The sequence below is a fragment of the Falco punctatus genome (assembly GCF_963210335.1).
Source record: "Falco punctatus genome assembly, chromosome: 4".
NCBI classification, from domain to species: domain Eukaryota; kingdom Metazoa; phylum Chordata; class Aves; order Falconiformes; family Falconidae; genus Falco; species Falco punctatus.
In genome coordinates, this window is record NC_137583.1 from 9,360,600 (window position 1) to 9,386,082 (window position 25,483).

General features: G+C 35.4%; 1 protein-coding gene across 1 annotated transcript in view; it reads left to right on the forward strand.

Moving 5' to 3' along the window:
* CACNA2D3 (calcium voltage-gated channel auxiliary subunit alpha2delta 3) overlaps positions 1-25,483 on the forward strand; it is a 492,915-nt gene that overhangs the window by 401,511 nt on the left and 65,921 nt on the right. The window contains exons 28-29 of the mRNA XM_080385033.1: positions 18,711-18,772; positions 19,712-19,756. Coding sequence (XP_080241159.1) covers positions 18,711-18,772; positions 19,712-19,756 — 107 coding nt within the window. The remainder of the gene's footprint in view (positions 1-18,710; positions 18,773-19,711; positions 19,757-25,483) is intronic.

A 25,483-nucleotide genomic window follows, 5' to 3' on the forward strand; every position in this document is an offset into this window, starting at 1 on the left:
CAGGGAATAGAGATGTGGGGCTGCTTTACCTTAATTGTAAATTAGATGAAGTTGCAGCAAGGGGCAGATTATGTGTCAGCAGAATATTTATTCCATCACAAATAGCAGCAGGAGGGCAGGGGATGCAGATTCGATTTTCAGTCATTCCCTGATTAATGACAACTACCTGTTACACATGCTGGGCATCCATAGATAAAATGTATCGCCAGTATGATTAGAGTTAATTAATGAATTCATTTTGCCATTATCATAAATAGAAAAAAATATTGCTTGACATAAAGCTAACACAAATGAAAGGAATAAAAACAGGAGCTAGAAAAATGCATGTAAAAACAAGGACAGGTGTACACTTTGTTTTATCTTGACATTTTAGATGTGTCTTGTCTGCTCTTAAACATGTTAAAATTGAGATCACTCACTGTCATTCTAGATAACTTATTCAGTCTACACCAAAGGCAAAGTTCTAAGTTTTTACTTAGTGTTTTTGTTTTCTTATTTTTCTATTTAATAGGAATTTCTGTTCAGGCTCGTAGCTCACCCTGAACTCAAAGTTAAGAACTATACATATTTCCTGTGCATTCTGAATGGTTAATTTACTAGGCCAGTTCTTGTAAGAATTGGATGGATTTTTCTTGAACAACTTCCTGTAAAAGGGTTTTGAAATGTTCTCAGTGTATGAAGAAAGATTTTAAAGTGCAGTAAATTTTTCTTAAGCTGCTGCTTACCAGTTTTGCTACAAAATAGAACTTGTACTTCATTAAGTCCTGATGTGCTTTTAAGGCAAATTGCAGTACTTAAAACTCACTTGTTGGGAACTGCTGGATTTATGGGCTGAAAATGTCTCCTCTTCTCTTTTCCCCAGTAGTCACCTGAACACGACAGCTTGCAGAAGCAGGGATGACATTTGCTGCAGCAAAAAGTTAAACAATTAAACTTCTGTGATTCTTGCGACACTTTCTAATTAGCCGTGGGAAATCTTTTCATTAATTTAAGCAAAGTACTAAGTAGCCTGACATTAAAATTATGCTGTAAACAATTACATGTTTTTCCTGCATTTAAATTCCAACATATACTTGAGTATTCTATTAAGTACTCAATACACGGATCAGGATCCGTGTGCTCACTAGCTTTGGATTCAAGCTTTGATGGAGTATTTCCCTTTGATGGAGTTTCTCTATATCAGAAAAGCTTGAAGCCTGTAACTCCTGAACGAATCTTAATTGTCTTGCAGCAGGTAAAGTATGATGTACCATCTGCCAACTAGATTATAATGCACATGATAACAAACTATAAACCTTTTCAATACTGGTATGTAGCAGTTATAACTAGCAGACCTCTAAATATGATAGATGAAAAGAAAGAACCTGGAACATCAGTGTTCATTGCTTATGGGACTGTTTCACAAGTGGAGTAAGGGTATTGTAAACTTTTTCCATATGACTCCATTGAACAAGAATGAGCCAGATACCTATACTTGCTGCTGATGTTCTTCATTTGAACAGCAGACAAGTTTTACAAGGCAGTGCACAGCTTGCTGCTTTTCTTGTTTCTTTGTTCTCTCTGGATTTCTGTGTCTTCTCTACTGCTTTAACTGCTACAGCAGCAGGCACCAAAAGTCCTCTGTATATAACATCCTAGAGATCACATGGCATGCTGTTATCCATTTTTGTTGTTTTCTTCTTCCCTCTCTTATTTTTAACCTGTAAGCAAGTTTTAAATGCCAAGTATGTTTTTAAAAATGTCTTTTTCTCCACAAAATGTTTTGAATTAAGTGACAGGGTAAGTCAGGTATATAGATAGACTTCTGATCACCCAACTTCAGCTAGTTGTTTTCAGACATGATAAATCCTTGGGAAACTTAGCTAGTATAAAGGATAATGATGTTTCTGTTCAGAATTTATAAAATAGGTAATTTTAAAGGCCTTTGTAAAATGGGTCTTTTTTTCTTAAAAAAAAAAAAAAAAACACCCAAAAAAAAACCTCTTTCAGAGGGCATTTTATTAATGAGAATTACAATACTGGAAAATCTGGTCTAGATTAGCAAAGAAGAGTAACAGTGTATCCAAATGGAACTGGTTGGATAATTAAATTCCTTTAATAGGTACTGAAATTTAAACCTCTTGATCCCTCTGACGTAAGCGTAACTCTTAAAAGTCATGGAACTTGATTCTAAAAGTGTAATGTGGGAGAGAAATATTGGGATGATGATTAAGGATTTCAGATACCCTGGGAGGAAATTTATTTAGGAGTAAAACAATAGGCATTTTAAAAAAGGGGGGAGGGGGGGGAGAAGGAAAAAAAAACCCCAAACCAACAGCCACCCCCAAAGCTGTAGCTATGGAATATAAACTTTAATAAAGCCCTGTTTATATTCGTGTGCAGTTTATAGCAGCAATAATGAAGCAATTTAACTGGGAAAACCTAATGGCAAGTAAAGGACATTGAAGATCAAAATCTTTAGGAAATATCGTGTTTTCACTATTATTATATTCTTTTTCACCTGTTCATTATTATCTTACCTGTTTTGACTGTTTGTTCTTCTCTATGTCTCTTTTGGTTTCCTGTTTTCATGCTGAGAATCGCAAAAGGCCTTCATACTATTGTTTCTTTTCTCAGTGATAGAATGGGTTTTTTTCAATATTGATTCCAATTTATGTAGCACCTTCAGTGTATATTATTTGCCTTTTCAAGACTTAGTAACAAGGAAAATTGCTTGCTGAGATTGAATACAACTGTTAGACAGCATGGCAGCCATTTGGTATGAGCCTCCTGCTAGGTAGGAAGGAAAATGTTTTAGTAAGATTGGCATAAATGATGATGTTCTGACAGTTGTAATGCCAAACTATACCTACTTTTCCTTTGTACTAACCAAAGTTATCTGCACGCTTTTAACTGTGGTTTCTGTTTTACCATCCCCTAAGATGCTGAAGGATGAACTTTCTGGGTCAAGCACATGCATTAGTTGGGAGGATAACAAATTTGTAACAACAGTTGGAATGCCTGTGGGCAAGTATAAAGAAAAAATACTGTATAAAAGTAGACTATTAACCCTGAAGTCCAGGTGACAATTAAATGTAGATATGTTTTTGTCTTCAGTGTTTGTATGTACTTCTGCTTCATCACAACTAAGTGATGCTAAAGTATACAGGTAATATGTATTATCATTTAATCCCTTTTTATCCAAAGTGACTTTTATTTCAATACTCTTTATTTGGTATGATCTCAGAAGTTCCCGACCCAGTTGATCTTCCTCTGTCCATAAGGCTATAGCTGTCTTCGTCAAAAAGGGTGTATTTTGGTTGTCTTTATTTCTGTTTATTCCCTTCTGGAGTGTTATTTTGGAACATAATGGCAGGGCTGACCTTGGTTACTTATGTTTTGACTGCAACTTTTTATCCTTTTCCCTTTTCAAAATGACAGCACATTGCTCAGTGTCCATTTTCTCTCCAGCTCTGTGTTTCAACAGAGTTAGGATAGATGGGTTCAAAGAACAGTACTACTGGCTTCTCTGTTTCTTAAAGTTCTCATTGCAAGAAGTAGGCTAACTGCTTTTACAAGCTGAAGTTATGCATCCTGTGCCTAGTTTAGTGAACTAATAATTTCCATACCTCTGTTTTTCAGTGTCAGTAAGATAGGTTTTCATTAGTTATGCTACAGGCTTCCTTTCTATAAACCCTTTAGAAAGAAGAAAGAGCAATGAGCCCTCTCTGTAATTTGTAGTTCATGATGACTTGGAGATGTCATGTTCCAAACATAGGCACTAAGGGAACATTTGTATTGCGTGCAACTGAAAGAGCTGTAATACAGGCTTTTCTTCGGCAACTAAACCTTTTGTTTACATCACTATATGCCGTCAGCTGTTCATACTTTTACATACGGTTGCTTTCTTAGCTTTGGAGTTAAGGGATACCTATTTTAGAAGAGCAGTTCTGCAGACTTTCTTAAATTGAAAATGTGAAAGCAGTTTTGAGAAAGAAGTAGACACCAATTTAGCTGAAGGAGTTGCATAATGCCCGACTGTATTTTTTCTGAATGGAACTTGGCTGAACTCAGCCATGCACAACGTTTCTGTTGCATCATATAGTACCGTGCAGATTTATAACGCTAAATTTATCTCCAGTCTTCGCTGAAGTGTTACAGTAGTTTTGCTAAAGTATGTCTTGCAGCTTTAAATATTGCTAATTAAGACTTTAGGCTTGGTTCTTCTCCTACAATCTAAGGGAAATCTTTCATTGAACTCAGCAGAGGTAAGAAGAAGTGTAATGCTTCCCATTCCATCAACACACCATTAGAAATGCAAGTGTGAGTATGGTGCAATCTTTCTGTTTTTCTGAATAAGAATAGTATGAAAAGGTGAACAAAGCTGACCACTCATATTCAAAACTTTTTGGACATTTATTGACAGGTGATTGCACCTGTCAGACTTAGGTTTCTGATGGTTCTTGTGAGACTAAACATGTGGGAAAAAAACCCACTTCTGATAGAGAATAGCTGTTTGATTGTTATTGCTATTAATGTAATATCTTCAAGATTGATAATCAGGGTAAATTAGGATGAAAAAATAATTGTGTTGGATAAAAGCAAATCTTTCAATCAATGTGCTGCTTCTCCACTGAAGGTAAGAGACAACAAGAGAAAAGACTCAAGCAGGCAATGTTAACCTTTTGAAGGAAAACATTTATTAGTGGACTTCCTTAATTTCTAACAGTGTTGAGAACAAAGGTGTAAAAAATTGTAACTTAAAGTCATTATGTTCTGAAAAAAAAATATTTGTTGTGTCATCTCTTTTTTCAGACCTTTAAGATTCAGACTTTCAAGTCTTTCTCTGGAGCCACAAATAAGAAACCACTTGCTTTTGATTGTGGTCACCTTCTATTACAGTTAGCATACACCCACCGTGTAACTTTAGAAAGTATACTCTTTGGGAGAATTAAAAAAAATTGCTACAGGCTATTGCTGCTATTTGTAGTTGTAGACTGAAAACTGATGAGGATATGCTTTGAAAAGATTCTTATTTTCTAACTTTTTTAAAAGAAGTAGGGCCAGTATTTTTTGGAAGAATGGCCCTTTGCTTCTGGGTAAAAGGTTTCCCATTCTCTCTTATAGTTTTAAAGGTCAAATCCTGCCATGTTTCTCTCACCTAAGATTGCTTCATGCAAGTTGGCATGCCTGGTCTCCAGATTGCACCCTAATCTATAACATATGATTGTAAGAATACTTAATTATTACCGCTTTCATTCATAAAATTCAAATCACTTTTCATAGAATGTGAAGAACCCTTCCTGCTATTTCACAAACAGGGAAATGGAGCACAAAAAATGAAGACTATTTGGTCACAGTTGCACAACAGGCAAACAGCAGAGCAAGGAGCAGACCCTAAGCCTTCTAACTCCAGTTCAGGGCTTTAGCTGCTGGACCACCCTGTCTTCATAGGCTGATGTTCTCTGATGGAAGTTTCACAGAAATCTAGATGTCATGGGATAATGTCCTTATATATGATGACTAAAACAAGACCAATGTTGTCATTTAATAAAAGAGATCATTTTATAGATATAAGGCCAGTTAACACATTTTAAGCAATGGCAATGCTGATATTTCCTGTTTTTCAGAGATTAAGATGGGCTAAATGATGGAGGGTTTCCCATGGTGAAAGTACTGCTGTAAATATTTCTTCTGGTAATGTAATTAGGAAGTATTGGCTCCAGTTAATGTAACTTAAACAAAACATGTTGTCCTCGGCAAACTTGTTAAACAGGCATAGCCCTGTCTAAAAAGCAAACAGGGGCATATAGTGTTTCCATGGAAACTCAGTTAAAATGCTGATTTGTGGATATAATCATAATCAGTACCACAATCTAATCTGATTGAATTAAATGAAAAGGAGCCTTAGTTCTGAAGTAAGCACAGTACAAAACTATCTCTACAAATGCAGAAGTCATAGTCTTCCATCCTTGATACATGCCTTAACAACTATAAAAATATGGCCTTTGGAAGGCTAATGTTCCTTGGAAGTCAGTAATATCTTTGCCTTTATATGAGAACAGAATTTCTGAAAATTCTTGCCAAAAGTCCTTTTCTGAGTGGAGATTTGAAGATTTTTTGCATTCTCCAGAGCTCCATTCTGGAAGGTGCTAAGTATGCTTATCATATGCTGGGCATCCCTTAACTCTCACAGACTTCATGGAGCACTAGCAGTGCTCAACACTTCAGGCAGAAGCCCCAGGTGAATTTGTACCTATTTTGCAATTTGGTAGAAATAGAAGCTACTTACTATGATAAATCCTTAGTTTAATGGAATATCAAAGCTTCCTTTCAGCAAACCTTCCTGATTTATTTCAAAGCTACTCCGTTAAAGAGGATTACAGTTGGTATCCACGACATTGATTTCCCTCAAAAATTATTAATTTATACTTCTAAATATGCTTTACTGCTGTATTGATAGTTGAATCCTACTAATTATTAGGATATAAATCGTAATATACCACTTGTTGAAGCATCTGGATAATGATTTATGTGATGCAAGTATAGTCCGTTTGTATTTCTATTGTGGAAATCATTTCAGCACTTACACTATTTCCAGCAGTTAATAACTCACGCAGAGAGGCTCACTTATGATTATAACTTGGCACACAGATCTCAGGCAAAAATGACATTTTATTAAGGATTTTTAAAAATCTGTCAGTGCCTTTTAATTTTATCAGTCTCAACATTTTTTAAAAAAGCTTGCTTTGCTGTTTTCTTGGAGCATCCCTTCAAAACATTTATTAATTATGTATTTGGCCATACATTAGTCAATAGATTGTTCTTTGTATTTTGTGGCATTAAGGAGGTCATTTCAACTTGTCTAATGAAGCAAATAAGCTCTTGGCTAATTTTCAGCAGTATGAAGACCTCTCTCAACTCATGAATATTCACAAGATCCAGACCTAAGCAAACATTTCTGCTGGAGAGTATGTAGGCTTATGTAGCGATTCTGAAGATGTCAATTTGTTATTTTTCCTGAAATGTGATAAATAGACAAGTCAGATAGAAAGCTGTCATTCTACCGCTCAGTGCCTGACCTGCTGGATGCACATTAGCTATTTTCCAATTTATACACTTGAACTTCTTCAGGTTAGATAAAGCAAAAGATAAATTATTTCCCCCAATACAGTTTGTTCTGAATAGGCATAATTAAAATTTCTTGCCAGGGTTACGAAATGGTGATGATAAACTGTTCTCATGAAATAAAGTTAAGTAAATGTGAAAGTGTTCAGATTATGGCCAGTGTTAATCCATGGTTTCAGAATGTTAGTAAACTTTTCAAGTGAGATCTTTATATGTAATATAGTGAACACATATTGAAAGATGATGCTTCTTTTCTTTTACCAGATACCAAGTAGGAGAATAGGAAAAAGAAGAAAACATATTTCAGTATACTGGCAAAACTTTCATTGTTATTAATCTGAGATTACTTTCTGTTCCTGACATGGTTTAAATCTCTAGTTCAGGGTATTCCAAGAATGTTAGCTTATAGCTCAAATACCAGCTCCTATTTTTGTTGAGCAAATAGGCAGCTGTGTTTTCTTCTACACAGAGATTCAATAAAAATGCATTTTTGATCCAAAAATGAAAAAAAAAAAGGCAAACAAAGCTGCTTTTGCAGCTAATACTTTTCATGGAAAAGTATAATTTCTGTATCTATTGCTATTACTATGTTTTAACCTTATTCAGTACTAGATGCAAACGTAAATCAGAAGGGCTGCAAATCTGCCACTGCTATTTTCTTTGTGTTTGCAACTACAGAATACTATGGAACTACTCAAGTCTGTTTCAAACACTTAAAAATGTGCATACTGAGTCTTTTGGGCACATAAATTTTTTTATACCCTTCTAAAACTATAGGTTACCATTATGTGGTTAAACAGCAAAGAATGGTTAAATAAAGTAGAGATCTTAGAAAAACAAAACCATGAAAGCTATTCTGGAATATTACAGGAAATATTTGACTTATAAAACATCCAGTAGGTATGGTATTGAAAAGTTGGAGAGTTGTAGAGTTGTATTCATGATGACCTATTTCTGATGTATTATTTGACTTCAAACAACATATTTTTAGTAACTCAAAGTAATTTGCTAATCAAAGTATAGCACAAACAGTTTGATGAGAATGACACTATTATTATAACTCAATAAGAGATCCAAGGCTTACTTTCAAATGCTGTGATTTAATAAAATGTTGGTGTTTTCTCACTCGGTGTTCTAAGTCTGGTTTTGACGAATGAGATTTCATATATTCACAGGCCTTGTATGCAGCGAGTGCCGTGATGATAACCGGATAGAGCAAGCAGCTGGTAGTCAGCGTGTTCTGGAGACAGGAAGAGTTGAATTCTCCAAGTCTCTCCCCTCCATGCTAAGACTGACAGCAGTAGAACCTACATGTCTTGGCTTCTAGGTCAATGGTAGGATATAAAGCATTGAGCTGACATGGGAGAAACTGGACAGAGACATCATGAGCTCGTTTTGCAGTGGATGCCGTAACACTTATCTTTAATGTCTTATCCAAAGTATTCTGTCCATAGCAGTAGGAAAACTTGCAGCCGTTCTGATGTGATAGGATTTCTGTTTGGGAGGTATAAACGTTTTAGGAAATAAGAGCAATAGAACTTTTTCCCATTTCTGAAATCAGCCTTTCTCACAATGCTGAGATATGTAGATACAGCCTTTTTTTTTTTTTTTTTTTTTTTTTAACACGATTAGGTAGTAGCCAGTGTCAAGTCTGAAAAAAAGAAAATACTATCAAAGTTTGAACGTATGTGTTTCAGTTACAAGTGGAAGCAGAAAGCCTGACATCTCCTAAGAGAATCTGGTCACAGTCTTCAGCAGTCTGGGTCAGTATCCTAATTTCTGGGTGTTCGTCTGAACTTTGAGCCTCTTAGGGTTCATTAATCGCAAACTTGAAACCACAGCCTTTTGGCTGAGATGTGAAAGGTATACTGGCTAAGCTACTCTAAACTAGGACCTCAGCTGTAAGAAGTAAAGCTTTTTTGAGAACTTGACAAGTCATGGATCCTCCCTTAAGATTTACAAATGTGCTTACAAATATATGCTGTTCTTACTTTTTGTTTCAGTCATGGGATGTTCTTCAATATTGCCAAAAAAAAAAAAAAAAAAAAAAGGAGCTAGAAAACCCTATAAAACTAAAAATTGGTTAGGGACTTATTAAAATACCATCACTGCTTCATTATTTTAGTGTCACTGTGGTCAGATTTCAGTCTTCACGTGCTTCCTGTACCATCAGAATTCGTCAGAGTAGTGGCCATGCAGGGAGATGTTGGAAGAAAGCTGAAAGCTCATAGGAACTCCTTATAAAAATTCTGCCACCAGCACAGTTTTCTTTAGGATGGGGCTTACCTTCTCTCTCCATGCTACTGAAGCATTCCTGAGGCTAATAAAAATACTATCCAACCCACTCTTTCTCCTATTCTCCGCTCCTTTCCTTTCCAGCTGTCAGTAGGTGTCAGGTATTTTCTAAAAGTCACGGGGAGGATACTGCAGACACCAGACAGGGCTTAACCGTGCCCCGCTTCATCCCCTTCAAATTGTGCAGTCTAAACCACTATTTTATACTATCAATGTACTCCTTGTGTTTCTCAGGAAAAAGGTATATATCTTTCCAGCAAAGTGCACTTAGTGTAATTTTGCATGCCAAGTGGTTATCTCCCTCCAGGCTTATGGGAGGTTTCTTTTTCTTGGGGTTTTTTTGTGGGTCTTTTTTGTAATTACAAATGTATTCCCAAGTAGCTCCCTTGGGCTGTGCTCCTGGTACACAAAGTTTATCACAGGGTAAATGAGGAGGTTTCTGTGGGAAACCTTTGTTAGAGTGTTGGCAGCACATCAGCTACTATCCTGTAGTTTGAAATACAGCATAACTGTCTGAAAGATAATTTACAGATAACCTGTTTCCCTCCAAGCTCCTCGGTGAAGCCTCCTGAAAAGGCAATGGACTTTCAGTCAACAGTATCTATATTTTTTTATGCTTTCACTCAATTTATATCCTTTTTGTGTTTCCTCCTGCTCCTGCTGCTACTTCATTAGTCCTCCAGAAGGAAGATACATGTCAGGGAGTCAAAGGGAGTCTGGTTTATGATGATGTTCACAGACTGCCCTCTGCAATTCAGTTTGTCAGGGGTTGGCTGCAAACCAAGCCCTTCAACTATCCCCGGTGGTTTGAGTTTGGATGAACTTCGGCCTCCCAGCAATCATCATCCTGCTCCCCTTTCAGCCTGGCCTCACATCAAGTTCCCAATATCTCCTCCCTTTCTGCTTGAACTTGGCCTCCAGGAAATACCAGTTGCCACTGCCTTCCCTGTATCTTGGGAGTTTCCAGCCAGACAACTACTTCCACCACTAATTGTAAAAATATTCTGGAAGAAAATAGCAGGTTTGGTGTCCATGATTAAAGAAGCAGAACTTCAGCTTTCCTCTGTCCATTTAAGAATTCACTCATTTACATGTTGCATCCTGATAGCTCTAATAAAGGAAGTTATTCTTTGTCTTGCTAAATTCTGATGACATATCATGACATATGAGAACTATCTTTTATAACAAACTGATAATTATATAGGACTTACAAGTGTATGTACAGTCATTCCACTTATTTGATGAGAAAAAGATAAAGGTAAGATACCAGTAATAATGCAGGATTTTTTTCTTGAATATTGTTTAGAATCTAAAACTGTGATAATTTGCACTTTGAAATTCTTTTGTACTTTACATAGTACCTAGATTGATAAAAGACTTTGTTTTGGATAAATCAATCTGTAAATGTTAGTGAGGCAGTAGCTCAAATTTAGGTGGAAAAGGTAAGTGCAAATTTACATGGATTTTTAATTCATTTAATATTAAAATAATTGTAAAATATCAAAATCTTCTAAGGGTACTTAAATATGCAATAGACACGTTGTGGGGTTAGGCAAGAAGGTTTCATGTCAGTGAAGCTACAAGAAAAGTTGTAAAGAACATTAGAAATCTTCACCAAGTTAAATAAAAAAAATTAAAAACAAAAGAACAAAACAACACATTGCAGAGGACAGTTTGTGAATAATAGTAGTATCTTATCCAAATGCATAACTGATATCATATTTTTGCTGGGGTGGGAACTATGCTTTATTATAAGAAAACCACAAGAAAGTGCACAACTACTCAGCAGTTTGGCCTGCCTTTTCGTCAGTGTTACTCTTTTATCACAGACTACTTACACCAGTCCGTTATGAAGATGGCTGGTATCACCACCAAGTATTGAGGTTGCCCAACACTTCCAATTACAAGCTCGTGTTTTCAGCATATTAAAAATTAGCTGAACTTAAACTGTTAGGCTAATTTTCTTTTTGTGTTGGGTGTCTGAATCAAGTTCCGACATTCTGGATAGTAAAACTAACATTTTTTTGTATGTTAAAACAAAATTCTGGGGAACTTCTGTTTGAAGAGAGGAACTGAAGAAAATGGGCTGGGGTGAGAAGAAGAAGGTATGGGTAGAATTGAAAAGGTCAGAGATCAAGAAGGAAACTGAATGAGGTGTGAAGTTTGGAAGGGTGAAACTGCATTTTACTGTGCGAGTAAATTGAAACTGGGATTATAAGTAGTCTGGGAAGTGCACATTTGATGAATCCTCATTCGTACTTTTTATATATCCTGCATGTGATGAAAGAATGACTATCACTGGGAATACAGCTATGTTGGATGATACTGGAGCATAAGTATATTACTGTAAGAGAGTGCCTTTTGGAATACCTCTAATTTATTAGCTAAGACTTCTTGGAATTGAAGGGGAAAAAAATGTACATTTTCTTTGTAATTACAGTACATAACACGTGTTTTATAAGTATTTTTAATGGCATCATCTTTGGTGGTAGGAGTCTTCCATTAATCTCTACTAAAGGTACTTTTTGACATGGTGTTTATTTCTCAATATTATGTGTTGGGGTGTAATAATGTCTCATTCTTTGGCTGAGCTAAAAACATTTTGAACTGAAAAAGATTTAGAGTATAAACAAAAGAAGTGCAATCAACTTTTAAAAAGAGGTTTAAAGTGTTCTGGAATATTTCACGTCTAGTTATTAGATATTTTAAAAGATAGTAATAAGAGGTAATATGAGTAGGCATAAAGAAGGGAATCTTAAGGAGCCTTAGCTTAATACACAAAGGCGATATAGATAAAAAAAAAAACTTCTGCTGCAGATCTGTTTCTAAGATTTCTTGCTTGGAAGCCAAGTTAAACCTCATTTAAGATAACTCCATCAGAGCTAAGAGGCCCAAATGTTCTCAAAATGTTGACCATCTTTTATGTAAAAGAAAGAATCTTAGTCCATACTGTGTTCTGTGGGAAAAAGGAATGGAGACCTTAAAATATTTTTCTAACCTTGGTGATCTAGTGCTTTTATATAGTGTAACATTCTATAGATATTTCGCAGAATGGAAAACCCTTTAGCTTTTACTACTTTTTCCTTAATTATGTATTTGAAATCCCTCTGCCAAGTTTATAGGGAGATTCAGCTCCTCTCTTGCCTGAAATAAATCAGCCTAATCTATTTTCCTCTCTTATTTTAAATAAGAGATTATTCTTTTTACTTAGAGACTAAGAGCTCTTGTAATTCTGCGCACAGAAGTGATTTGTTGGGGAAGCCTTTACTTATCTCTCTGTCCATTTGCTTAATCATGGAGATCTTGCAATGAATACAAGCAGTCCTGATCTATTCTGAGTAATTATTTGTTTTCCTTCGTGTTTCCTTGATAATAAGCAGCCCTGAGCTCTGTAGCGTTGAGCATTTCCCAGTACTACTATCCTGAAAACATCCCAGTAAATTTGTGAAACATTACCCTTAGCCATGAAATCAATACATCAGGAAAGTACTTATTTAACAATAATTATCACTGAGCCAAGAATTTAAATTTGTAATTCTCAACCATCTGTTATTTCATAGGATATGCACTACAGAATAGCAGCCACTTCACTAGACAAAGGAAAGAAATCTCAGGGAATTAGTAACTGTTTTCCATAGGCAGCGTTAGAGGTATGTATTGGAATCACCAAAGTAAATTTGTTAATATGGTTGGGAAAAAAAATAAATTGGATTTGCAACGTTCATTTGAAATGATGATACATTTTGTGTTACATGGAGGAAAAAGCTTGAATACCCCTCCATCAGCTCGCGTTAGCTGATCTCTTGCATACCCCTAGCTGCAGCCAGCCCTTCCCGCTGGCATTCCTAAGGAAAGGCAGCAGTGAAGACAAAACCTTTCCCCCTCATCCTTACTCATTTTTTCCTGGCTGAAGAAAGGTAATTTGTATCCCTTGGCCATTTTGACTGAACCAAGCCTACAAATGTTAAAGAATACTTTATACTTTAAAATGTATATATCATGTTAGGATCAATTATAGTTTTTGTTGTTTGTGTTTTGTTTTTTAATTAGAATTCTGGATGTTATCTGCATACCTTGCTGAACAATATTTAAAAAATTTCAGTGCAATTACACTTTTTTTTTTTTTTCCCCTTCTTTAACCTCTGTGGTAGCTGCTATACCTAGGAGGCTAAGCAAGGAATTGGTGACATGTGAGAGGTAATTCTGAAGTTTCCCTTTTCCCCCACATACAGCCAGTCTGTAAAACATACATTTAAATGTAAAGTAGCTTGGAGCACAGATATTTCATTCTGAAGTTCTGAAATGCTGGAGGACTAAGGATTGCTCAGATGAATGTGTTGGCTCTAAAACCTTTTGAAGTACATTTGAATAGTTCTTAAGGCATTAAATGACCCAACCAAGTAATATCCTGTGCTAGTTACAATGTTCTCAAAAAGCTCAGGGAAAAAAAGCCTGTAAAAATGCTTTAGTATCACCTCTGGTTGAAAAGAAAATTATTTTCCCATACATTAACACTGTTAATGCTTCTGAATGGAGACACATTCAAATAATTATTAGCTGAATTGTAGGACACATTCATAATTGTCATTTATTACATATTGCATACGATATAGAATATTTAGAAGTTACTCATTCAGTGACAGAGAAGTTCCTATCTGGAATTGCGCAAAGGAATAAAACGTAAAGTAACAAACATGATGAGATCAGAATCTCTTATTAGGATGCATCTCTTCAACAAAAAGGTCTATTGCTGCTTTCACCATGCCACGTTTGTGGGAACTCTGTGTTGGTACATATCAGAGAACCATTTAGGTTTGAAAAGACCCTTGAGATCCTCAAGTCTAACCATAGATTTCATCCAGTCACCATGTAGCACTTCATTATTTAATACCAAGTAAGAGGATTACGACACTCTAATTGAGGAAATACTTCACAAGGGAAATACGTAATCTGTTGTGTATTATGCTTAAAGTGTTGCCTCATAACATTGTATTACCTTGACCAGAGCAGACTGTTTTAAGACACATTTCTGTTTTACCTCCTTCAATGGTATTATACCTCAAAAATTAGTGATACAGACCTTTTAGAAATTAGGTAGAGAAATAAACTGAATCTTTTATAAAAAAATTCAGATCAACTAAATTGATAATGCCTGGGCCTTCCATTTCTATACAAACTACACCACTGCTGAAATCTTGGGAACCTGCTCAAGTGGGAACAAGCCCAGTGTTTCTCACTATCTTTTAATTTCTTTCACAGTCTGTCCGAGAAGACATCAAAACTAATAGAACTAATGCTATATAAAAAAAAAAAGGCCTGTAGCTGCCTGCCTCCTCTCATCTTCCTGAAGAGGGATGCTCTATGTTTCATAAAAATTAGCCCCAGTATTTCAGTTGTCTTTGTGTTACACCATTCTGTTGTGCAACCCATTAGAACATGCACATGGAATCTTTTACAGATGAGCTTTGTCATAATTATCTTGTTACTGTTTCAGATTCTCTCCCATGGTAAGTAATTTATACTGGACACTCGAAACCCTTCAGTACATGCTCATATTTAAGGAAGATTATAGGCTGTATATTTAACACTTGTCTACAAAACATTTACACTTAAATCATAGAATCGTAACACAATTTAGATTGGGAGGGATCTCCTGAGGTCGTCTAGTCCAACCTCCTGCCAAATTTGTATATACATTCAACTACATTATGAGGGAACAGAGTTTTAGTTGTTCCTTGTTGTTTATTATACTTTCATTAATAGTTTACAAGAAATAATGTTTAATCGAAAGTTGCTTTGCCAGGCATTTTAAAATTTGCCAGCCACAGCAGATCAAATAATATCTAAATTATAGAGACTTGTTACTGACACGTAATGGAATATTTTGTATTTTAATATCACTGTTATTGATCTGTACTGGTATTTTGTAGTTTAGATGTACTAGAGGTCTTAGATATATGCTAAATATGTTGGATATATAAGTACAAATGGATGAACTTCCATAAATGTAGTGGAGTAGATCTTTGTCTTCATCCTTTAAGGCTTAATAAATGTTTCTTACAGGTTTAAACCTTACACTAATGTTTGATAACATCTTTGTTCTTTTATGTCATCAGCATAATGAACTTGATAATTATCTCAATTTTGGCAACAGTTTCTCTGCTCTGCGTGGCGGTGTCTCTAGTAAGGGTGTGAGCTCCAAAGGGTCAACCTTCTCAGGACCTTAAATGAAAAATATCTAACTACAGTCCACTCATCTGTGCCTGTTAAGAGCAGTAGTATCTGTAACTAACAGAACAAGGCTTTGGAGAGCACAGATCTGTGTTTTACTCTAAACCCTGCTGTTGTGACTCTCCACATGAGATCTTGGTGGGAACTCTGGTGTTCATTTCCTATATGCACCATCTTCTGCAAGAAAATAAGAATACTGAAATTTACCCATATTTAGTGTGTATTTTAAAATTCTTTTGTTGAGAGGTACTCTATAGTAAATACAGGTGGTTGAAATCATTAGTGTTTATGAATGAGCAAGGAACAGAATTTGTATGGTACCTGAGAGTCGAGAGGTGGAGACAAGCATTTTGGAGGGTTTATAGAAATAGTTAAACAGATTAGGAACCTCCTTGGTACGGAACCTTGTAAAGCAGTAGGCATTAATAGTGATTCTGTCTAAACACTTCTGAAAATCTGCATCTTTAAAAATCTAAACAGTTTTTAAAATCAGTTTTTTCAGGAGCTCAGCCATTCAAAACAGATTAGCCAGAAGATGCTGTTATAAAATAATTTAGGTGAAGGTCCATGGGTCTATATATTTTAATTCTTTTGTTCCCCAGAGAAAAATGCCTACTGGCTTACAGCTCTGACTCAGCTAAGAAGTGAGGTTAACTCCATTAGGTCCTGTCAGGTTACCTTTAAACTGAGAGCCCAGAAACATTTAAAGATTCGCAACACAGTTCTATGGATTTACATTTTTCCAATGCAGAGTAAAGACACCAATTTCTTGCCCATATCTAAGTTTCCCTTAGATACCATGTTTTATTGCTCAGAAAGCTTGTTCATTCTGTATCTGTTGGAAAAGCAGTCTGATCCTCCATGATCAGAAAACTATTTATTCCATCTGAAGTCTGCAAAAGTTTATATTCTTTGCAGGTTGGAGTCTTAGACTGTTAAAGTCAAAGCAAGGTTCAGCAAAGTCCCTATTTGTGTATCTTGATGTCAAGTGTGTGGCTTGATTCAGGGAATTCAACAGGAATGTTTACATGCAGAAAACAAGCATAAACTTCGCTTGCTGAAATCAAGAAGAATTTTACTGATATAAGTAGCGTTATGTTAGTTCTTGCATGCTTAAATGGGCTGGGAGAAATGTGGTATGAGATGGACATTTCAAATGCTGATATAGCATCCAGAAGCAAAATTATTTTATTCTGGGAAGCTCCTGAAAATGTGTGTGGTTTGCTTACATCTCAGAAAAAGCAGGTAGGACGTGCAGATCACCTGCATGCTAGAAAGGAACCTAAAGGCAAACAGCAGATGAAGAAACCATATGCTGCATAGCTGTCAGACAGCATCTTCTCATTGACCATAAAATAAATTACTAGATAATAAAATGTAGCTGGAGAGAGTCTCCTCTAGAGTTTATTCAAAAGGAGAACTGGATTTGTCTACTTACTGTCTTAAGCAAAAATAATCCATGAGTTACAGAAGGCAGAAATCTATTTATAACCTGCATTAATAAGAAAATCCCTTATGTAATTTCACATCCCATTGTATCAGTTCATTACAGATTTCATTTCACGTACTTTTTCCTACTTGTTAACCCAAAGTAAAATATATGCGTGACATCAGCATGTGTGTGTTTGCAAAAGTACCAATAATCTAGATGTAAATGTTTTTAAATGATCCCTGCTGTGGATCCTAGAGGAAGAATGAATAAATTAATTTTTCTTCACTTTTCCAAAACAACTAATTTTTTAAAAAGTTTTGTTTGTTTTTAAGCAAAACATTGGAGCAATGAATTTGCTAGAAATTAGCTTTTCAGACTTTCAAGGCTTTAAAAACTAGCTTTTGTGCAGACAATAGTATAGTAAGGTTATAGATGAGTCGTTAGGGTGGAGTTCGTTCTTTTTACCCTAGCAATTACGTATCCTCTAAGCCGACAGGAAGGAGCTGTAGGGCATTGAACTAGAACCCATTGATAAACTGTATCGAGCAACTAGGGTATCACTTGGTACAGGGACAGCACTGAAACACCTTTGCAGAGAAGCCTGGCACAAGGTGTGCTGTGAGTGAGCGGCAGCATAACAGATATGGTCCAGGGATGCAGCAACAGCTGGTAAGAACAACCAAAGCAGATGTCTTTAGCCCCTCTGTCCCTATCTTCCTGCCATATTCTTCATTACATATTTTAAATAAAAGGAAGCTAGTTCAGAAATTTTCAGCACAGGTAGACAGATACGTTATCATTCCTTTAGTTTAGGCAGGTGAAACCAGAAAAATCAACTGCCTTGGGAGCTTAAGCAAACAGCAGTGCATTACCTTGCTGCTGAACAGAAACGGTGTAGCTATGGGTCTGAAAGGAACACCAGACCAGGCTGGAAGAAAGGTTCACTGACAAACATAATCTCATCTGAGGTTATGAGAAATATATAACTTACAGCAGTAGTGTCTTGAATCACAATTAAAAAAATTACATATTATTATTAGTATACTTTAAAAAAAAAAAAGAAAACCAGTTATGTTTGTCATGTACTTTCATTTGAAATAATTGCACATAATGCTTTTAAATTCATTTTTTAAAGAAGATTTTAATGTTTGAAATAGGCTTCTTATGATTATTTATGGGTTAAGGGATTGAAAAACAAATGATCACTCGAAATGTTAACCAACATTTTCATGGTGTTTCAACACATCTTCAGGTATTTCAACACAAAACACATAGTGTGTATTCCTACAGCTGTTAAACTGGTATAAGCAAAATATAAATTTGAGGTAGATGTAAACATAAATGTGTTCAGTTTGTGGTTCTTTTATGTTAATTATGGGGACATGTGTAGTTTGAATGATGTTTGCCTGGTGCATTCTTCACATTATATTAGCAATGTCTTCATGTTTAACCAAAATGTAAATGGTTTAAAATATAACTGTGTGCTCTCTTCAGTTCAAGTAGTTGTGGGTTATTTTTTTTTTTTAGGGCTTACTTTCCCTTTTTATTGTAAGACTGTTTTTCCTTCTGATTAATTTACAATAATTATTGTGAAGAGATAAAACACACTGGTTTTTGGTTTGTTTGTTATTTATGTCTTTCCCAGCTGTAGGTATCCAGATGAAACTTGATTTTTTCCAGCGGAAATTTTGGACTGCAAGCAGACAGGTATATTTTAAATTGACATTTTCTGTGTCATTGAATTCACTTTCTAACTGTGCAGATGATGATCTGCTATTTTTTTGTTGCAAACAAAACTATTGAAAAGAAAGAACATATTTGAAATACATAGTGGCTAGTTCTTCTGATTTACATTTCAATTCATTATTACAAAAAAGCCAATTCAGTGGTCAAAACCTGTTGCTTATTCCTATATTCATGGAAACAGGTAGAAAGGTTATTAATTTTAGGCCCCTATACATAAGGAGTTAATTTGTTGGCCTGTCATGATGATTTGCTCCCTCAGAAAAATTAGATACACTAAAAAAATTGTGATATTTATTTGTTTTCAGTGACAGCAGAATTAGGCCTTGCAGCTTGCTTAGGATCTATCTACTAACATTGAGCAACTGAAGTTTTGCATAGGTTAACTGGCTGAACTGGATTACTGAATCATGGTTGGTATTTGTAGTCTTTAACAAACTATACCTAAAATGTCAGGATATAGATTTTCTACTCACCGAAGAGGATAATTATCTTGCTACATATTAGGCGATGCCATCCATATTTTGAAAATAGATCGGAACTATACTGTTTCAGAAAATAAGTGCTAAAATGCAGGTCCTACCCCAACCCTGTTGGAAAATCATGTAGTCTTGTCTGTGAACGGTCTCCGAGCTTCTGACACATGGAGGGGGAGATGGGGTTTAAAACGGTTGAAATTGTTAGAGTGTAAACGCACCCTTTCTCTGCAGACAGGAGCAGAACAGAACTGGTGAAAAGGTTTTAAACTTCTTTAGTCATTTTAAGAACAATTGCTGTCAGATAAAAACGTTATCAATATCAACTTCTTTATAATTCTGCTCATATGGGTTTTTAAAATGTCCTGTCTTGTGATAATCAAATGAGAAATTAAAATATTTTATTGATTTTTGATATCATCTCTAGTGTGCATCTCTCGATGGCCGATGTGCTATAAGTTGTGATGATGAAGTAAGTATTTAACAGGTATTTTTTTCCATTTATACCTCTACTGCAGTAGAACATAGAGTCGATGAATTTAGTTTGAACATCTCATTGTACTTTATAAGGTCCTGGTGTAATTTGGAATCACCTTGTAAATATTATACCATTTAGATAGTGAGACTTTTTTTATGATTGCTTACAAACATCCATTTAATTACAAGGTTGACTTCAAATATGTGTTGTAGTAACTTGTGCTTTGTGAATCCAGTTTTGCAAATAATTTGAAGCTGTTTTAAGGCATTTTTTTACTATTTTATTGTTCATCTTAGAAGCTATTTTTTTATGTTTACAGTATATTTACACATGAATCCAGAGCTGAATCTGTGCAGGACTAATATATTGATGGCACTTCAGGAAAAAAAAAAAAAAAAAAAAAAAAAAAAGTAGTAACCTTAGTTTAGCTTAATGAAGTAACTGAATAGCTTTTTATGTAGTTCAATTTGTTAGATAAAAATTTTGTTATAAAAAATTGTTAGATTTTTAATATTGTATGCATAGATGTTTGGAAAGCAGTTGACATCATACCATATGATGTTTTGGTTAAGCAACCAATGTATTGCAGGTTAAATGAATTATAAAGTGGTTAATAGAGCACAGACTGTATTGATATATGGGAAGGAATTAAACATGCAAGATTCTAGAAAATTAAAATTGTGTTTGAGATATTGTATCATGTATAGTTAGTAATTTGGAGGAGAACAAAGCAATTACTGATAACGTCGATGTGTAATCTCTAAACTGAGTGAATGGTGTGAGGAGATCTGAATCACCTGATAAACTGTGCTTGAACAAGCTATATGAATTTAAGTATGATAAAATGCGAATTCATCATCTGAAAATAAAAACCACAGGCTGTGTTTGTATGGTACTTTTCGTACAGCGGCAAAAAGAACTATTGCAAAACTTACATAAAAGACACGAGTGTGTTTGTATGCTCGTACAAAATTCATGCTAATGTAATGATTTTGCAATCTATTTTTAAGTAAGACAACTTATTTTCTTTACATATAGTTATAAAGTTTTTATACAGTTTTATTCAGTTTTTTTATACATGCTTAGTTGTTTTCAGGAAAGCTGCTGTCTGTATGGCCAAGAGTCAGCAGTCAGCACGGCATTAGTTTTGACATACTTTTCAATAAAGGATAAATGGGACTCGCAGCAAATCATGGAAAACTGAGCAGTTACTTCCACCACTGCAAACTCTTGTGTTTAAACAATTCCTTCTCATCTCTCTTCTGTGAAGCCATTTCTTCTGAATATCTTCAAGTTCTCACAAGTTTGTGTCACTAATATTTGCAACAGGAAACTACTTGTATTATTTGTGATATTCCACAAGTCTTTATTTTTCTCTTTCTCTGCTGTTTCTTCCTGTATTTCTTATAGTCTCACCTTTCAGGTCTCTTTCTGACTGTCCCAGCATTTGAAACAGACTCCCAGATCTTATCACTGAGGTGCTGCTTGTCCTGTGTTATTTTATGTATCTGCAGTGAAATGGCCACACCTTCCACCACCTGAACTGCTACCCTGATTGTATTCCTGCCTATTCAATAATCAATTCGTTTGGAGTGTGCTCTGTGTTGTGCAGCACTAAGTTTGTTCAGGACATAAAAAAATTGTACCAGAATGACTACACAAAGTACTACTTGATGTCTCCTGTCACGAAAGTTAGTAGAGTTGGGCTTTCCTGAGGATAGGCAATTCAAAACTTTAAATAACCATGGCAAAAAAAAGTTCATGTGTTTGAGAAGTGCTTTCTATCATGTGTCATTATTGTATTGTATATTTAGTTATTTAAAGCAAAAAAAGAATATTTTAGGGGGTTTGTTAATTTTGTGAAAATCAATTTATAAAAAGTTTAAGAGGTACATCAACAACCCTAGCAATATCACTTCTAGGATGCTACTTCGCAACCTCATATACTGTGACATTGGGATGTGTTTTATTGAAAAGTGAGTCCAGGAGATAGGTGCAGTTTTAGCATTCTTTAAAATATGTGTCTGATTAATATGAGATTCAGATCACAAAACCCGTTCCAGGGAGAAAGGCACAACTTAAAACATCAGCAGTTCTGAGTGGAACATTTAACTTCTTCAGCACACCAAATCAGCAAAACTTAAAACAAACTATAATTCATCTACTGGGACCCTGAGATCTAACAGTTGGATGATAGAGGTAGCAGTAAATAATAGAAAATAAAATTTGCAGTAAGCCAAAACACAAAGGCTTGATGATCATGCCATCTTTGGCAATGAAATGGACCATATGAGTCAACGTATCTTCTGCATTTCTAGCTATAACAGCTTACAGACTCTTCCATTTAAAGCTTGTATCATTTTAATCATTAAGTAAACTTTTCCAAATATGAAGTAATGAAAAACAAAGCAGATTCCACACAGATGTGGGTTAAAGTCCTTACTTAGCCCAAATTCCAGGCTGTCATTTGCATAGTCATGTTTATTGCCTCATTCTCCTAAGAGTGATCAGACATATATTGAAAAAGGTCTGTAGAACTGTTAATTACCTGTTTTGTGGCCTTGCTTTACTGTACCTTGCTATAGGCTTACAGTGCAAGCTTTACCTTGACTTGTTTCCAGCAGCTTTAAATATTTTTATCAATGGGTTTCCAGTCATAGCTCACCAGCTTGAGAAATATAGCTGCAGGCAGTCGGAGTAAAGTTAGAGTGCTGTGTAAAATCTCCTCCTTGTTTAGCCTAAACCACCACACTTCTGGGATTAAAAACTGGGCAGAGATAACTTCCTTCATTTGCGATAGCCTTTGCGATAGAATAGCAATATTACATAATTTCTTGTGTAAAACATGCTTCTACTGCAAAGTACCCAACTACTTCATCAAAACAAACATATTATTGTTAATGCAAGAATGTTTTTGTTCTGTCCTTGCTAAGAAGCATGTACACTGACAAAGATTCCAAGAGGTTACAGCCAGAAATAATCTGCTCCTTTCTTTTCTATTACATTGGTAGTTAATAAGAATAGTCACGTATTTTGCTAAATATTTGTGCAGAACTTCTTTCACTATTACATCCATAAGCAAAAATAGCACAAGAAGTTTAAAGTGGTTTTGGGTACTTTCACTTGACCCAGCAGAAGCCATGTATGCATATGAAGAAATTCAGTAATAGTGTGAACCTTGATTTAGAGAGTCCAAACTTTTTTTTTTTAGTGACCAAATGTACTGTTGATAGAACTCAATCAAATATCGTATCTCCTCTGTTGAGTCTGTTAACTTTCACAGCTGTCTTTTATCAATGGCAAGAAAATACCTGCTGAACAGTTATGGTATAAATTAAAGCATTTAAAAGGAAGTACTAAGGTATTAATGCAAATAGAGTGGCACAGTAGTCTTACAGAGAATTAGCTGATGAGTTTGTGTGATACCTTTGAGTCTAAAATACAAAGATCCAACTAATTAGGAGGGTTTATTCCTTTTTTTTTTTTAGCTGTGAATTTGCTCGTTTCTTCTTGTTTTCCTGATGTCTCACATTGTATTTTAATGTTGTTTTCTTTCTTTTTCACTTTGGTTTCTTAACCCATATTACATTCCGTTACTGTTATTGTATATTGGAGCTGTGAAAAACACAGAGAGGACTTGAACTTGATCAAAGTTACTGTAATTCAAATGTGTTCTCAGACCTCAGTCAACATTCTTGCTGTGTTTATTCTGGACTTCATGCCTACTCTATTTTACAAGCTCAGGGACTCTCCACCTATGGAATGTTCCCCTTGAAATCTGAAGTTCACGGAACTTGAACCTTTGGGCAAACCTGTGTATAGTTCACTTCCAATACCTGAGAAACATTGTGAATTAAACCTCTTTCATACAGCTCTGAAATTTCAGTCTATTGAAATGCTAGTATCCCATCTGTTAATCTTGTATATGAAACCTTCTGCTTGAGATGTGCTAATGTATGAGACAAGTAGATGCACCCTGTCTCCTTTGTCTGTGCTAAATTTAAGTTGCAAACTATTTCTTTAATGTAATGCTGAATATTGAAAGTTATTTATCTTGCTGGCAAGCAGGTGTATGTATGGTCCTGAATGAATATTTTTTTGCATTGTTAATGTTTCTAAAATGGATTTAACCCTTTAGAAACCTTTTATAAGATAAGAAACCCTCTTATCTTCACAGTCCTCCAAAAAGATCGATGCCACTTACTGTGTTTTGCCTGTTTCCTATAATAATGCAGAAAATTTAGTATCTTTTACAATTCTGAACAATGCTAGTAAATAACTACGGCTTAGAGATTTGAGACATGGCCACTAATTCATGAATCAAGGCTATTTTCCCAACTGTGTGCAATCCATAACTTACGAAATTAAGTCTACACTCATCCAGCATAACTACTTTTACTTATTTTTTTTATGTTGTGGAGGAATATTTTTTCTAAAGCAATATCTTTACATTAATCTTCATGCATGAGGACTGCAAATGTGTATCCTCAAATGAGCTCTTTGTTGATTTAGCTCCTCTTCTAATGAAGTTAGTGGGAGGTTTATGATTGACTTTGGGGAGAGCAGTGTTCTGGTGTTACAGTCTGCTTCTGAAATTCCACCCTTCACACACCATTGAGGTTAAGTAGCCGCCTCTTCTGAATACATTAGTTCCACTTGATTCTTTGCCAGCATCATCAGCTTTTCACATTACATTTGCCAATTTGTGGCTTTCTAGCAGATCAAAGGTTGGAAATGAGTTATTTCAAATTTTTTACAAATTTTCTGTCACTGGTGGTATCTGTAGCTTAGGTTCCCCTATTAGAATGAATGTGTTTGGGAGTGACATCCATTCCATACTTTTGCCTGAGTTGGGTTTCTTTTGCTTTTTTAAAAACTAAACTTCAAGGCAGCATTACTGCAAATCTCTCCTTCAGCCCCACAGAACAGTACTAAGTGGCCAGAATGAGAATCAGACACACCTAAGCATCTCTTGAACAATCAGACTGCATTTTCACAGTGTCTTGCACAACTGCTACTGCCTGGAACTGCTTTCCTCTCTGAAACAGCAGATTTTGCTGGATCTACAGAGTGTAAAGTATATTTTGTCATGTCTGTGTAGTTCATTTGCAGCAGGAAAGGTTTTGAATTAAAAGCAAAGCCATGATTCCTGTATTGGAAGACATCCTCCTTTTTTTTTTTTTTTTTTTTTTTTTTGCTTTTTTACACAAACTTCACAGAAAATTCAAGAAACAATGACAAAACGCTGATTTAGACCAACAATAGAACCACATTAAAGATCTAACGCTGTGGTAGGTATTTGGCAATACTGAAGAGAAGCTGAGTTGTATCAAGGTTTGAGTTGAACCTTATGTTTAAACTCTGAAGCACCGTAATTAAAACTTTGCCTGTAGCAAGTAATTCACTTGAGGTTAAAATAGCGCATGCATATACGGAGGGAAGCACTGATTTGGGTTTACCTTGTTTTATACAGTTCATACAGCTGACCTATGAAAAGCTAACAGTCCTACCTCTAAATCCAGTTCCCAATTAAAAACACAATTTGAAAAGCTTTAGGAGACCTGTGGGGCCTCTTACAGAAGTTTCTGGTCCCATCCCCCAATGAACAAATTAAAAAATATTACCTGGTCCCCTGTTGGTCCTCCAGGCTGACACTGTGTTTTCATTAATGCATCATTAGGGTAATGATATTGGGCTGATGTTTTTTTCCAAACACAGGAG